Here is a 12,825-nt window from a genome sequence, read left to right as displayed (position 1 = left end):
GGACTGTAGCCAGCAAGGCTCCTCTGATGGGATTTCCCAGGTAAGAATACTGGAGTGGGTTGCCATTTCCTCCTCCAGGGAATTTTCCCTACCCAGGGATTGAACCTGTGTCTCCTGCACTGCCAAGTGGATTCTTTACCACTGAACCACCATATACAGTGAAATTATCATATATAATGTGTTTTTTCCTAGTCTGGAGTTTTCCCTTATAAAGTTAGTATAAACTGATTAAGCTACTCTTGCTAATCCATCCCAATTTCTACTCCAAAATTTAAACAAGATTCCTAATTCGTTTTCTTTGAAACTGAAGACCTAATTGTTGCCCAGGCATAATATCTCAGGGCTCAGGATACAAACCCAGGATGCTCCCACAAGCCACCAACTATAGGCTCAATAGTCTCTGAATCTCATTTCTAACAACAGTTTACTTCGTTAACTACGTTAATCTCCACTTTTCTCATATTCATTTTGTCTCCTTTGTCCTGCTCCAGTCTTATCAGACATCCGAATACACAAAACCATTTCTACTTATTTTAATAATTTATTATTATTTATAAGCAAACACATCTACATTTACTAGAAATAAAATGGTTCTTTCCTAAAACAAACAAACAAAGTGTGTGTGGGGGAGGTTCTTAGCATTCTTTATAACCTCTTGAATACATAAATTTAGATTTACATGTATAAATCTATATAAATCATTTTTCTTTCTTAATAGGAGAAAAGGAAAAATTGTGACTGATACACCCCCAAATAATTTTTTTTATTGGCTCCCATGAAGTAAAAGGCCATTTTCCCCATCTCCTGTTAGCGCACAGCTAAAAAACCTTATCTGTTACACCGCTCAAACACATTTTCATAGAAACACATTCACCATTGGTAAATTCTTAATCAGTAAGAACCTCTGCTTCCTCAAAGGGGTCAGCACCCATTTGCCTTCAAAATTTCTCATAAAGCCAAAGTACTATCATGGCACATCTGGAATTAGAACTTGGTCTTCCAAATATTACCTAATGCCTGCCTGTAGTACAAAAGTCGTATCTGTACTATGCACACTGTGGAGAAAAACACTGAACCAAGCCCCGATTCTGAAAGCAGACCTTCCCAACATGTGGGGCAGAAACAGGCTACACGGACGCTGTGGGGGCAGCACTTCAGAGTCTGGGTGCTCAGACTCTCTGGGACTGTCATCTTCAGCTGAGAGCAGCCTCTTCTGTTTACAACAGCTTCACAAACATCATTTTCTACATGTGCCATTATGTGAACAAGGTCAGGCAATGTGCTTCAAGTCACAAACTCTTTGGGCCTCGGTTTTCTCCTCTGAAAATCTATGCCGTACAGTGACCTTTCATCAAGCCACCAAAGTTCCTGAATTTCATCATCGTAGGAAGCTTTGTGATTAAGAAACTTAGGATTTCAGGGGGAAAATGGAGTGCTAAGCTGAGATCACAGGTAAATACATTTACTTTTACTAGAGTAAAACATGGGGTCGCAAAGAGTCAGACACGGCTGAGCGAGCGAACTGAACTTAAAGTAAAACAAGGATGAGGATGGCAGCCCAGCGGGAGCAGCAGTGACCACAGCAGTGCGTGGAACAGGGTGGGCCCACAATAAGTATTTCACGAATGTTAAAAATCCTTGAAAAGCCAACTACCTCACACATCACAAAGCTGTCAAAACCTTTCTAATCAAAAAAATTATGCTGGTAATACAGTTTTTCTTTCTTTCTTTGTGCTCAAATGGGAAATACCATACACATATGGGAATATGTATATACATATACTTTCATATACTATTAAAAGACCTTTGTGTAATATTTTTAAAAGACGCATTGCTTTAGTTCATTTGTTGCGTATTATTAAAGCATGGGCAATGGTGTAGCTCTCCTGTTTTGTCTTCCATGTAACCACCACAGGGATGTTTTCAAAGAAAACAACGCCATAGACACCAGTAGGTTAATAGTTCAATCCTTACTCAGACATTAATCAGCTGCATAACCAACAGGCAAGTTACTTAAACTTCCCTAGTCTTCATTTTATCTGTAAATAGTGATAATGCGATCCACTCTCCTAAGGCTGTTGAAATTATTAAATGCAGGCTTATATTGCACTAGTACACACTGAGGAAGCCCTCTTCCCATACTAGTTTTTAAATATCCAGTGCGTGAAGTCTCATGGTTCCCAGCCTGCTGCTCTGGTCCCTTCCCTGGGTCCCACGTATTTCCCAAAGTTCAACAGCTGAGAGCTGGTTTTACTCTTGGCCCATCAAGCTTTTTTCGGCCTGCTGCAGTATAGTGTTCTGAATCACGGGTGCCCGTTCACTATTAGTGCCTAAATGTTTAGAATCTCACCTTGGTAAAATGAAGTAAATGTGAAGCACAGTGCATGCTGCACAGTAGGTGCTCAGAGTTAACTAGCCTGATGTCTCCAACAGGAGGTGACATGCAGCTGATTTAACAGCTCTTGAACATTTCGATCACACCCTAGATCAATGGATTTAAGTAATGAAATTGTGTTTGACAGAAAAACAGAAAAGACTAGAACTGAATACAAATAATGGTTTCTAATTGTGGCAGAAACAAAAATGTTTTAAATGTTGATTTAATTCTCATGAGTTTTAAATTAATCCAGAAAGAGAACAGAAGTAATAAAACTATGCTTCCCTGTGTGATCATCAGAAAACAAAAAATCTGTACCAAATTTTCTCTGTTCCTGCTTCCATCTGAAAGCTCCCCTTACCTCCTTTAGGAGCACTAGGGATTACCATTCTCTATACTTAGCTTGCTTATGAAACCACCTGAAGAAAGCCCTGGCATGATAATACACAGACAGACAGAAAAATAACTATCAGCTGACAAAAATGAACAGTGCTTATTTTTTGGTAAGGAATGTACAATCCTTCATATACTTCCAAAACAAGCCAGTGTCAGAGCTGGAAAGTTTTTTTTTAATGACCTTTATTCTCCAGAGAGTTCCCAATCACTTCTTCCTTGCCTGTACAGTGTATAGGGCCACAAGATATTCATCCATTCCTATATCTCACTGTAATTTTTTCAGCCCTTCATTTCCCTGCTGTTTCAAAGAGATACTCAAATACATTCTTTAACAAGGAACTTCAAATATTCAAACATTCCAATACTTATGCTCCTCACAGTTTTTCAAAGTTCAAGTCACAAGAATAAAATTTTCAAAAATTTCATTATGTCACTCATAAGGGTTCACACTTCTATGAGATGAACCATGAGTTCACTGCACCGAGAAATAAACATCATATTGTTTTCATATAACAAAGCTGGTCAAGAACTGAATTCGTGACACCTTACAAAAATCCAGCTTTTATACAGTTTCACCACCGAATGACAGCAACACTGGTAGGTGTTATTTAATTGGGAATGGCAGTAGTCTTAGAAAAAGAAATAGCTCATTAAGGCAGACTTCTAAAGGAAGTGCTGGGCCTAATCAGTTATGCTCAGTCTGAGCACTAAAATCTTGACTCTAACAACGAAGAAGGAGGCTCTAGAGCTACGTGGTCCAATAAAATTTTAAATTCAGTTCCTCAGCAGCATTACACATTTCAAGTACTTAAAAGCCACGTGTAACTAAACCTGGGCTTTATACAGACTCTATAATACAAAAAGACAAAAATGATGCTGATAGTATAAGCTATAATCTTGATTTACGGTGAATTCTCCTGAGTCTTAAATGTTGGCCATCAATTAAAAATTTAAAGGATATGAATAAAAACACCTGTGTGGAGACCACAGGCGATCAGGGAAAAATGGCAGCTAAACAAATTATTTTGCATTGGGTTGTAGAACAGAAAAGTTAATAGAAGAAATGGTAAAATGGAAATATAGTCTGGAGTTCAGTAATACCAATCAACGTATTTCAGTTTCTTAGTTTTGACAAGAGTACCAAAGAAAGGTAAGATGCTAATAATGGGGAACTGGGTGAGGTCTATATGGGAACTCTCTGTACTATTTTTCAATTTTTCAGTAAATCATAAATTATTCCAAAATTAAGCTTAGCAAAAATCAACTGTGTGAGCCAAACCCATATTGCTGCTGCTACTGCTGCTAAGTCACGTCAGTCGTGTCCGACTCTGTGCAACCCCATAGACAGCAGCCCACCAGGCTCCGCCGTCCCTGGGATTCTCCAGGCAAGAACACTGGAGTGGGTTGCCATTTCCTTCTCCAATGCATGAAAGTGAAAAGTGAAAGTGAAGTCGCTTAGTCGTGTCTGACTCTAGCGACCCCATGGACTTCAGCCTTCCAGGCCCCTCCATCCATGGGATTTTCTAGGCAAAAGTACTGGAGTGGGGTGCCATTGCCTTCTCCGAAACCCGTATTACAAGACTTCAATTTGTAATCTAATCACTGCAAACCCCAAACCATAAACACCATACAGATATTATACACATCATGAAAACAGATACACTTTCATGAATCACAGTAAGTGTGACCAAGTATGAAAGGAGCTGCCATCCAAAGAAGGATAAAGTGAGTAAAACAGCTGGCAAAAACAACAAAGTACTTTGAAGTGACCTTCACACACTCAGCCTAACATTCTCAGAATTGTGGAAAAAAATTTTTTAAAAAAGATTCAAATATGTTCACGTTTCATGTATGGATGTAAAAGAAATGACTTCTGTTTGGAAAGAATATAAATAGCAGGCACTCAAAGATCATGTTTAAAGAAACAAAAATATCCATGGACCCGTCAAAAATCTAAGGTTAGAATACAACTTTGTGCCCCGAGTTTAATACATGTCACAACATCTTAAGAAATCAGAAAGGGAAGGATCAATGGCAGTTGGAGGGATCCATCAGAAAATAAGTTCTGAGAGGTTTAGAAAAGCTGAAAGGCATCCTTGGCTGAGAAATGGGATCAAAAAGAAACACAAACAGGAATGAACATAAAAAGATAAGGATCTGAAAAATATGAAGGAGTGATGGGAAACAAGCTGGTTAGATTGTGGGAGGTCGGATTAAAGAGGGCCTTATAAGTCAATCAGGAGTTTGGTTTTGAAGCAAAGTAACACAACTCAACATTCCTATCCAAGGGAGTGGTGCGAGAAAAGTGGAATTTTAAGAAAACTAATTTGGTCATGGTCCTACTAAAAAAAAATTTTTTTTTCTTGTGGCCACACTGTGAGGCTTGTGAGATCTTGGTTCCTTGACCAAGGATGGATGGAACCCGTGGCCCCTGCAGTGGAAGCATAGAGTCCTATCCACTGGACCGTCAGGGAATTCCCCATGTTAATTAATGAGTTTGGCAATGCTACTCCCTACATGATTCCACATCCCTGTAACTTTCTTAGACATCAGGTTCAAGGCCACAATATCACCTTCGGGTTCTCTTCTGCTCTCACCAGTTACCAACGCTACCATGCACATCTCACACCTCTGTCACCCATCCCCTACCTCTACTGTCAAGACCTCAGTTCAAATCCCCATCACTCTCTCTATTCCTTCTCTTCCCTCTTTGGTGACACTAGACACAACTGACAAAGAAATATTCCTAAAGCATAGCTTATGATCATGACCTGTACATGTAAAAATCAGCACCAAGTCTTCCGGTTCCCCCCACCTCCGTGCCTATATTCTGCCATCTCCCTTTAACATTCCTACACTCATTCTCCGAATATTCCCTCTTCTTGCTCACCTGCCTCTTCTGCCCAGTGTCTTCTGTCGGCACCATCTTTCAAATCCCTGCCCATATTTCATCCAAACTTTCCATGTAAGTGACTGACAGATTTACAAGAAGAATGAAAAAACAAATGATGATGTCACGCTCTTCTTAAGCTCTTCCTCCAGGGGCTCCTTTAGTACATTTAGCATATAAGGCCCTCTTTGGCCCCTACCAACCTCCTTCAGAAAAATCCTTTAACCTTGCCCACTTATCACTGGGTACTTAATGCTCTTGGAATACCACTAGTACACATTAACATCACATTATTTCTTATCTCTGAATCTTCAATCACACTGATCCCTCTGCCATTTCATTATTTTCCTTGACTGGCTATCTCATTTTTTAAGACTCACAACCTCAAAAAAGGTCTTCCTTAACTGTTCCTGTTCCCTCTCAAACAACTGCATCTAAAAATGTGACCTTAACCAACACCTGACCTCTAATAGAAACAGGCAGTTCTGACTGCAGGTATCAGTCAAATGCAGAGATTATACTTTTGGTATAGCTTAAGTAAAAATTCACAATCTTTAGGCCAATAAGTTCAGCATCAGACAGCCATACACCTTTCACTAATTTCTGGGAGGGTGAAGAAATTCTGATTCAGGATCTGAGAGGAGTCAGGTTCCTGTTTCCTCACCACCCTTAAGTCTTTTGCTTGGCATGTACTAGGGGCTGTTCAATTTGACCATATGGCTAGCAATCTAATATTCTCAGTGATAACACAGAATGGATGTCACTGTCTGCCTACAGGAAGGAGTGGGAGACAACAGTATACAGAGAACAAGGAATAAAGTCCTAGAGGTAGCTCCAGACAAGACGACTTTTAGAAGAGTAAAGGAAAGGTACTGTGTTCAAACACTCATATCAAGGGAGTGTGTTAGGGAGTGGTGATTAAAGAGATAGTTGTAAGGTAGGTCTTGAGACAGTATTTTTAAAGTGGTAATATATACTACAATAAACCATAAATTCCCCAAAGGTGACTCCAAGGTGATGTCACTGCAGAAGTCTGCCCCCACCCCTCTGTTCCTTTCACGCTCTTCTCTCTCCCATCCTGGAGAGGAACAAAAATGCATATCAACAACCTTGCTTTCATGAAAAAAAAATAATAAAAAATAGCTTTAAACAACGTACCTTTGATTTTTTGTTCAGTGGCCTAAAATAAAAACAAACAAACAAAAAACAATGTAAATATGAAACTGAAAGAAATGGACTGTTATGATAAAATGCTCATACATTACTATTACATAAGACATATACACTTTTACTAAATAAGGAATCCATCATTTAGATGAACGGCATAGGAAAAGATATGCAAAGAAAGCATGCTTTTCCCACAGATGTGCCCCATTGTCCCTGACACAATGTTTATTAATTTAAAAAAATTCTTGAAATGTTTTAGGCACAAAGTGGAGAAGACACCATTGTATGACAGTATATAACAAAAAATGGAACTGCACTTCTCTCATCGTTTAGTTTTAAAATTATTTTTATATAACTGTCTTCTTTACCTTCTGCATATGTTTAAAAGGCTTCAAATTTTCTTATTTCAAATGATAAAAGATAAATCATGTTTTCTGGAAGAAAGCTGCATATAACTTCTTTGGCCAAACTAGTAACAAATTTAACTTCTGGAAGTTAGGCTGCTGCAGTTAAACATAGCTAACATTTAGGTATTTTGGGGTGGGAAAAATTTTGAAACATATTTGTCTCTTCTGACACATCTGACAATTCAATTCAAATGACTGTGTTCTGAAGCTAAACTGCTATGGGCATGCCTGCCATTACTTGCACTGTGTCTGATACGTTAGGGAGAGGGGCTTGAGCACAGCAGGACTGCCTGAAGGTGCCTGGCTCAAACTTCAAGGGCCTTGATAAGAACTGATTACAAAGGCCACAAGTGAAAATCAACTTTTTGATTATGCCCAACTGCGTGGGAATCCTTAAAAAAAAAAAAAGATACAAGGATAGGCAGATAGGCAGGGAGGTGAGGGAAAACTGAATAGTTAGTTACTGAATAATCAGAAATTGTTTCTAAATGAAGATAAGCCTTTTTATTAAACTGTCATGGGACAGGATAAATCATTTTGCTTAATCATAGTAAACTGTTGCCAAAAACACCATTTTAAAAATTATATCATTATGGAACTACATGGTAAAACACTGTATGGCAATTACTATAATACTGAAGCCATACTAAACATGAACCTTTGCTCAGAAAGGCAGAGGTTAAATCCAAGCACTTAAATGCTTTACCAAGTTTAGAGCACTAGCAACAAGTAAAATAATGGAGGCCCATCTTTACTTTATATGGATTTAAAATTTAAAAGAAAAAAAAAATTTGATGGAAGGACAATGGCAAAAGACCAGTCAATTAGCTTGAACACTTAATTTATTTCTGGGAGAAATTGTTTTTAAAATCTGGCAGTAGAAAAATAGAACTCAATACCTGAATACTTTCAAGTATTATAAATATCATGCCAAACAATAAGATAACAATTTTCTGAAACAAAAAAATCGATACAGAAATTATTCTGCATTGAAAATAGACATAGTGTGCTGTTCTGTGGGGATTTCTCTGTCTTTTTGTTTAACTCTCCTGGTTTCTTCCAGTTTATTCCCAAAGGAAACGAGGCTACAGTACATAGAAACCATGACCATGTTACTAAATCTCAAGACATACAATACTGCTCTTCCAGGCCTTACAATGTAAAGGGTATCTACTATGCCAGCTCCTTTGGGGAAAATCCTCCACGTTGCTTGAAAACAGTGGTTAACCTCATTCAAGGACAAGAGCGCCAAGGAGACGCTCAAAGGAGTCTGCCCATCGAACACCAACTAATACAGTGAAAGAATGTTCGTTACCACAACCCAAGAGCTCCTGATGAGAAGCAAATGGAATGATTCAAGCAGGTTTTTGTGCTGAGTTGGTTCAGGGACTCTGTATATTAATTTTCCAAGTGGGGGTCAGCGATTTATTTAAGAGTATTTGTCTGCAGTGCTCAAAATGAGGCGACTATCCCCATGTGGTTACTGACCACTGAGATAAGAGTTAGTGTGAGCATTGTTTAAAAAGGTAAATTATCCTGTTGATAGTATTTTACACTGATTACAAGTTAAAACAGCAATATTTTGGATATATTGGGTTACATAATATATATTAAAATTAACTTCAATAATTTGTTTTTATTTTGAAATGACCTTGTCATTTAAACTGTCTAGGTCTCAGTTTCCTAATCCCTCAAATGGATGAGGGGAAAAAAAAAAAAAAAACTGTACTGCTTACCTTTCCAGGGCTCTCATGAGGCTCAAATAAAATATAAATCTTTTCTGGATAAATAATACTATTCAAACGCAAAGTATCATTGTGGATCTTGTACAACAGAACTAAACGATTCAGCAAACTGAGAAGCAAAAGTATTTCTATTTTGAATATTGTTTTCTTAAAAAAAAAAACAAAAACCTGAGCTGCGATTCCACAAGCAATTAGCACCACTGTCTCAGTTTATCAGGGAAGACAAGGGGCAGACATGCCAGGTCCGTGCCGGCTGCTTTGTTTCTGTCAGGCTCTGCACCACTTGCCTCAGCTCCTCGACCCTTATGTGCGCCTCAGTGGTTAAGGACTCGGGGTCTGAAGCCCAGTTGCCTCGTTGTCACTCCTGGCTTCACCATGAACAGTGTAACCATGGTCAAAATTAGTTACCTTCTCTAAAGCTTGGTTTCCTCATCTATAAGACAGGAACAAAAACACCTACCTCAGACTTGTTGTTAGGCTAAAAGGATTGAACTCATATAAAGAGCTTAGGGGGGAAAAGAGAGCGAGCGAGCACGTGGGGCAGCACCAAGCGTACAGAAAGCATTCAATACATAGGACCAAGTGTGGCTACCGTCGGCCCTACTCGCCCATGCTCTGGCTCTGGCTCCATGCTCTCACACTTGGAAGGGATCTGACTCAAAATCACTCCCAGCTCCCAGGTCTTGCTTTTTCCCCCTCTTTCAAATCACCTAAAATGTCTTAACAGTGCCAGGTAAGATTCCCAGTCTCAGAACAAAATGACCTTTGGGAGACATGACTAGTATATACTAAAATTTCCAAAGAAGAGGAATGAAATTCGTCTCATTTAAACTCAAAATGAGTACATTAAATCCACAAAGCCTTTTATAAAAATCCCTTCAAGCTTTTAACACAGTAACAAAAATACTCATGAATACTGACTTTTACACATTCTCAACCAAAACATCCCAATTTGTCTTGGTGCTTCTCTCCTCCAACCCTCAACCATTATATGCTTTCTAGGAACTATAATTACATGTTTAAAGTAAAGTTGGTACTAAATTATCCCTCTATAATTAACCTGTTTCTCATCCTCCTTTTTCCTTCTCACATTTCCCTCAAGATTCCTGCTAGAAATTTCTTCTAAAACCAGAAACGAGAGAAATTCATACTAGCAACCTACTGCTACTATTATTGCCCTTTTCTTAAGTACAGGAACTACATTCCTGTGCTGTAGCAAATTATTTTCTGAGCCGAGAATCAGAAGATAAGCAAATAGCCATAATTCTTTGATGTGAAATAGAAGGCTTAAAAAAAAAATCATCTGGTCATTGATTTCTGTTATTAATCAGAGATGTACTGGGACTGAAATATAATAAAAACCATGCAATTTTGTGTAAACAAATTTTATAGAGGAATTTAAAACATTTAAATTGATACTTAATGAATAGACAAAATTAGAAAAACTATCATAGTATAAATAGTATAGTGAGCTTTGTCTGATTGTTTATGTAAGGAATTAAGTTATCTAGTTTTTCATTTAAAATAGAAACTAACTTGAGGTCTGAATTTGAATTTCTTTTAAATTTAAATTGCCACAGTGGCAATTAGGAATTGTTAAATCTGTTTTCTGTATTCATGGCATAAAGATTTATTAAATACCTTATAAAAACTATCATATTATTTCCAGCTTTAAAGTTCACCTTTGGTTGGTAAAAAATAAAAGTACAAGATAATGTTCTGTACTAAAAGGATAAAGCCATGGCACCGAGTTTTGGAAAACCACCAGCTGGGGGAAACAGAAGATTTCAATTCTATTCCTGTTCCATCACTCTGATGGTGACACTTAACTCATTTTAATGCTTGTGGTTCCTTACACATAAACTCACTGAATTAAAACAGATAGTATCTGAAATCTTTTTTTCAGAAACAAAAATACGTAGTCTTTTAAAAAAAAGTGTACACAGATTACGTAAAACAGACAGATTGTTTTTACCATGGTGAATTCGTGTTTTCAACACTTACACAAATGGGCTCGTCTCCCTGACTTCTGGAGATGTCTGTCATCTACCTGGATACACCTGCCGGCTCCTACTACAGCCAAAGACAAGCTTAAGGAAACGTAGAATTCCTGTGACTCACGATCTTTCATATGGGCTGTAAGTGTGCCAACTTGGGAGATTTTCCCTTTTGTTTTGTTTTTAAAGAGCTATTTGGTAACAGCCTACAGAAACACCAGCTGTCCTCATTTCACCAATGGGTTGTATTCAAATTCAGTTGTAAGCCAGTTATGTGGAATTCAGAGACAGTCCTATTTACAGGGCCAGTTTAGTCTACTAAGCTTAACATTTATTAGCAGTATTAAATATTCTTTATATTATGTTCAATCCCTAGATACTACTGTGTATACAGAATACATAGCAATACCCTATCAAAGCTGAAGATCTGATGAAAGAGAAAAAAGCCTTCTTCACATCTCTAAGCCTCTGATGATGGTTTCATTGGGACACAGCTGGGGTGAGAGATGAACCATACTGTGAGGCAGAGATGGAGCGGTATGAAGAACTGTCGCTTCAGATTTTGTGAGAGGCCAAATGTCACAAAAATCATCATTCGTGCGTTAAAGACACTGACTTGGTGATTCAGATTTGGTGATGAAGAATGGAAAGGTAAACTTCAACGACTAGTCATTACTTAAATATGTGACAACTTTAAAATTATACTCACATTACAAATTTTAAAAATATAGTATTTAAAATCTTAAAAGTTCTCCTTACAAGAAAAAAATATGATTAGCTAGACTTCTTACGGTGATCACTGCACAAGAGACACAAACACTGAATCCTTACGCTGTAATCATGAACCACCACAAGTTACCAAGCGGCGCTAGTGGCAAAGAGCCCACCTGCCAACGCAGGGGACGTAAGAGACTCGGGCTCCACCCCCCGCTCAGAAAGGTCTCCTGGAGAAGGAGAGGGCAGCCTACTCCAGCATTCATGCCTGGAGAATTCCATGGACAGGAGAATTTGGTGGGCTACAGTCCATGGGGTCGTAAGAGTCAAACATGACTGAAGTGACTTAGCATACACTAAAATGCTGTATGTCAACTATTCCTTAATTTAAAAAAAAAACAAAAAACAGGATATTTAAAGAAATCATTTGAGTAACTCCTCCCTTTCTTAGAATTTCCTCAGTAATTACAGTCAATTCCAAATTAACATGTTTCATTATACAATAAGGCCTCTTCTCTTGTCATTTCGCATACATCCTAAACTTACCAGCTAAATATTGAACTTTAGAAGCAGGGATCAATATGGCCTAATGCCATTACTCAGATGCCTGACAAACTAATGATTCTACACAAAGTGCACCCTAGCATCTTTCTCAATAAATCTCAAGTTTCTTAAGACTCTCTTTTCATTAAGTAATTGGCCTTCAAACAAGAGTATGATAAGCCTTCCTCCCGACTTTAGACTTAAAGAGATACACCTTTTTTCATAACAAATCCTGAGCAAAGACTGATCAACTGCAAAAACCGTCCTATACCAATAGGCCTCTGACAGAGGCCTAAGGCATCACCAATGCCAAAACTCTGTATACTAGGACCCATCCCAAACCTTACCTACCAACAACCAATGCATCTTTCCCCCTCATTCCTGGGTAACCAAAGGCTAACAATAAGGGTCACCTATTAAGTCAACTCATCTCATCACTTACTCATCCTCAGTGCTCTGTACTCTCTCCTTCTCCAGTTTACTGGCTTCAGCGTAACCCAAACTCTGCAGTCCACAACTGAATTATATTTCTTTTCCCCTTTCTGTGTATCCCCCAACCTGGTTAAACTTCTCCTAAGATTCCCTGGTG

At 38.3% G+C, this 12,825-nt stretch overlaps 1 protein-coding gene across 12 annotated transcripts in view; it reads right to left on the bottom strand.

Annotated features, from left to right (window-relative positions):
• Positions 1-12,825, bottom strand: part of TNRC6A (trinucleotide repeat containing adaptor 6A) — a 223,948-nt gene that overhangs the window by 57,398 nt on the left and 153,725 nt on the right. For 11 of the 12 annotated variants that reach the window (XR_009492855.1, XM_059881576.1, XM_059881575.1 and 8 more), the window contains one exon: positions 6,822-6,843. The exons of the other annotated variant lie outside the window; for it this stretch is intronic. Coding sequence is in view for 10 of the 11 variants with exons in the window: in XM_059881576.1 (XP_059737559.1) it covers positions 6,822-6,843 (22 nt within the window). In the remaining variant the exon portion in view is untranslated. The remainder of the gene's footprint in view (positions 1-6,821; positions 6,844-12,825) is intronic. 12 annotated transcript variants of the gene reach the window in all.

This window comes from Bos taurus, chromosome 25 (genome assembly GCF_002263795.3).
Source record: "Bos taurus isolate L1 Dominette 01449 registration number 42190680 breed Hereford chromosome 25, ARS-UCD2.0, whole genome shotgun sequence".
Taxonomy (NCBI): Eukaryota; Metazoa; Chordata; class Mammalia; order Artiodactyla; family Bovidae; genus Bos; species Bos taurus.
This window is presented reverse-complemented; position numbering and strand designations above follow the sequence as displayed.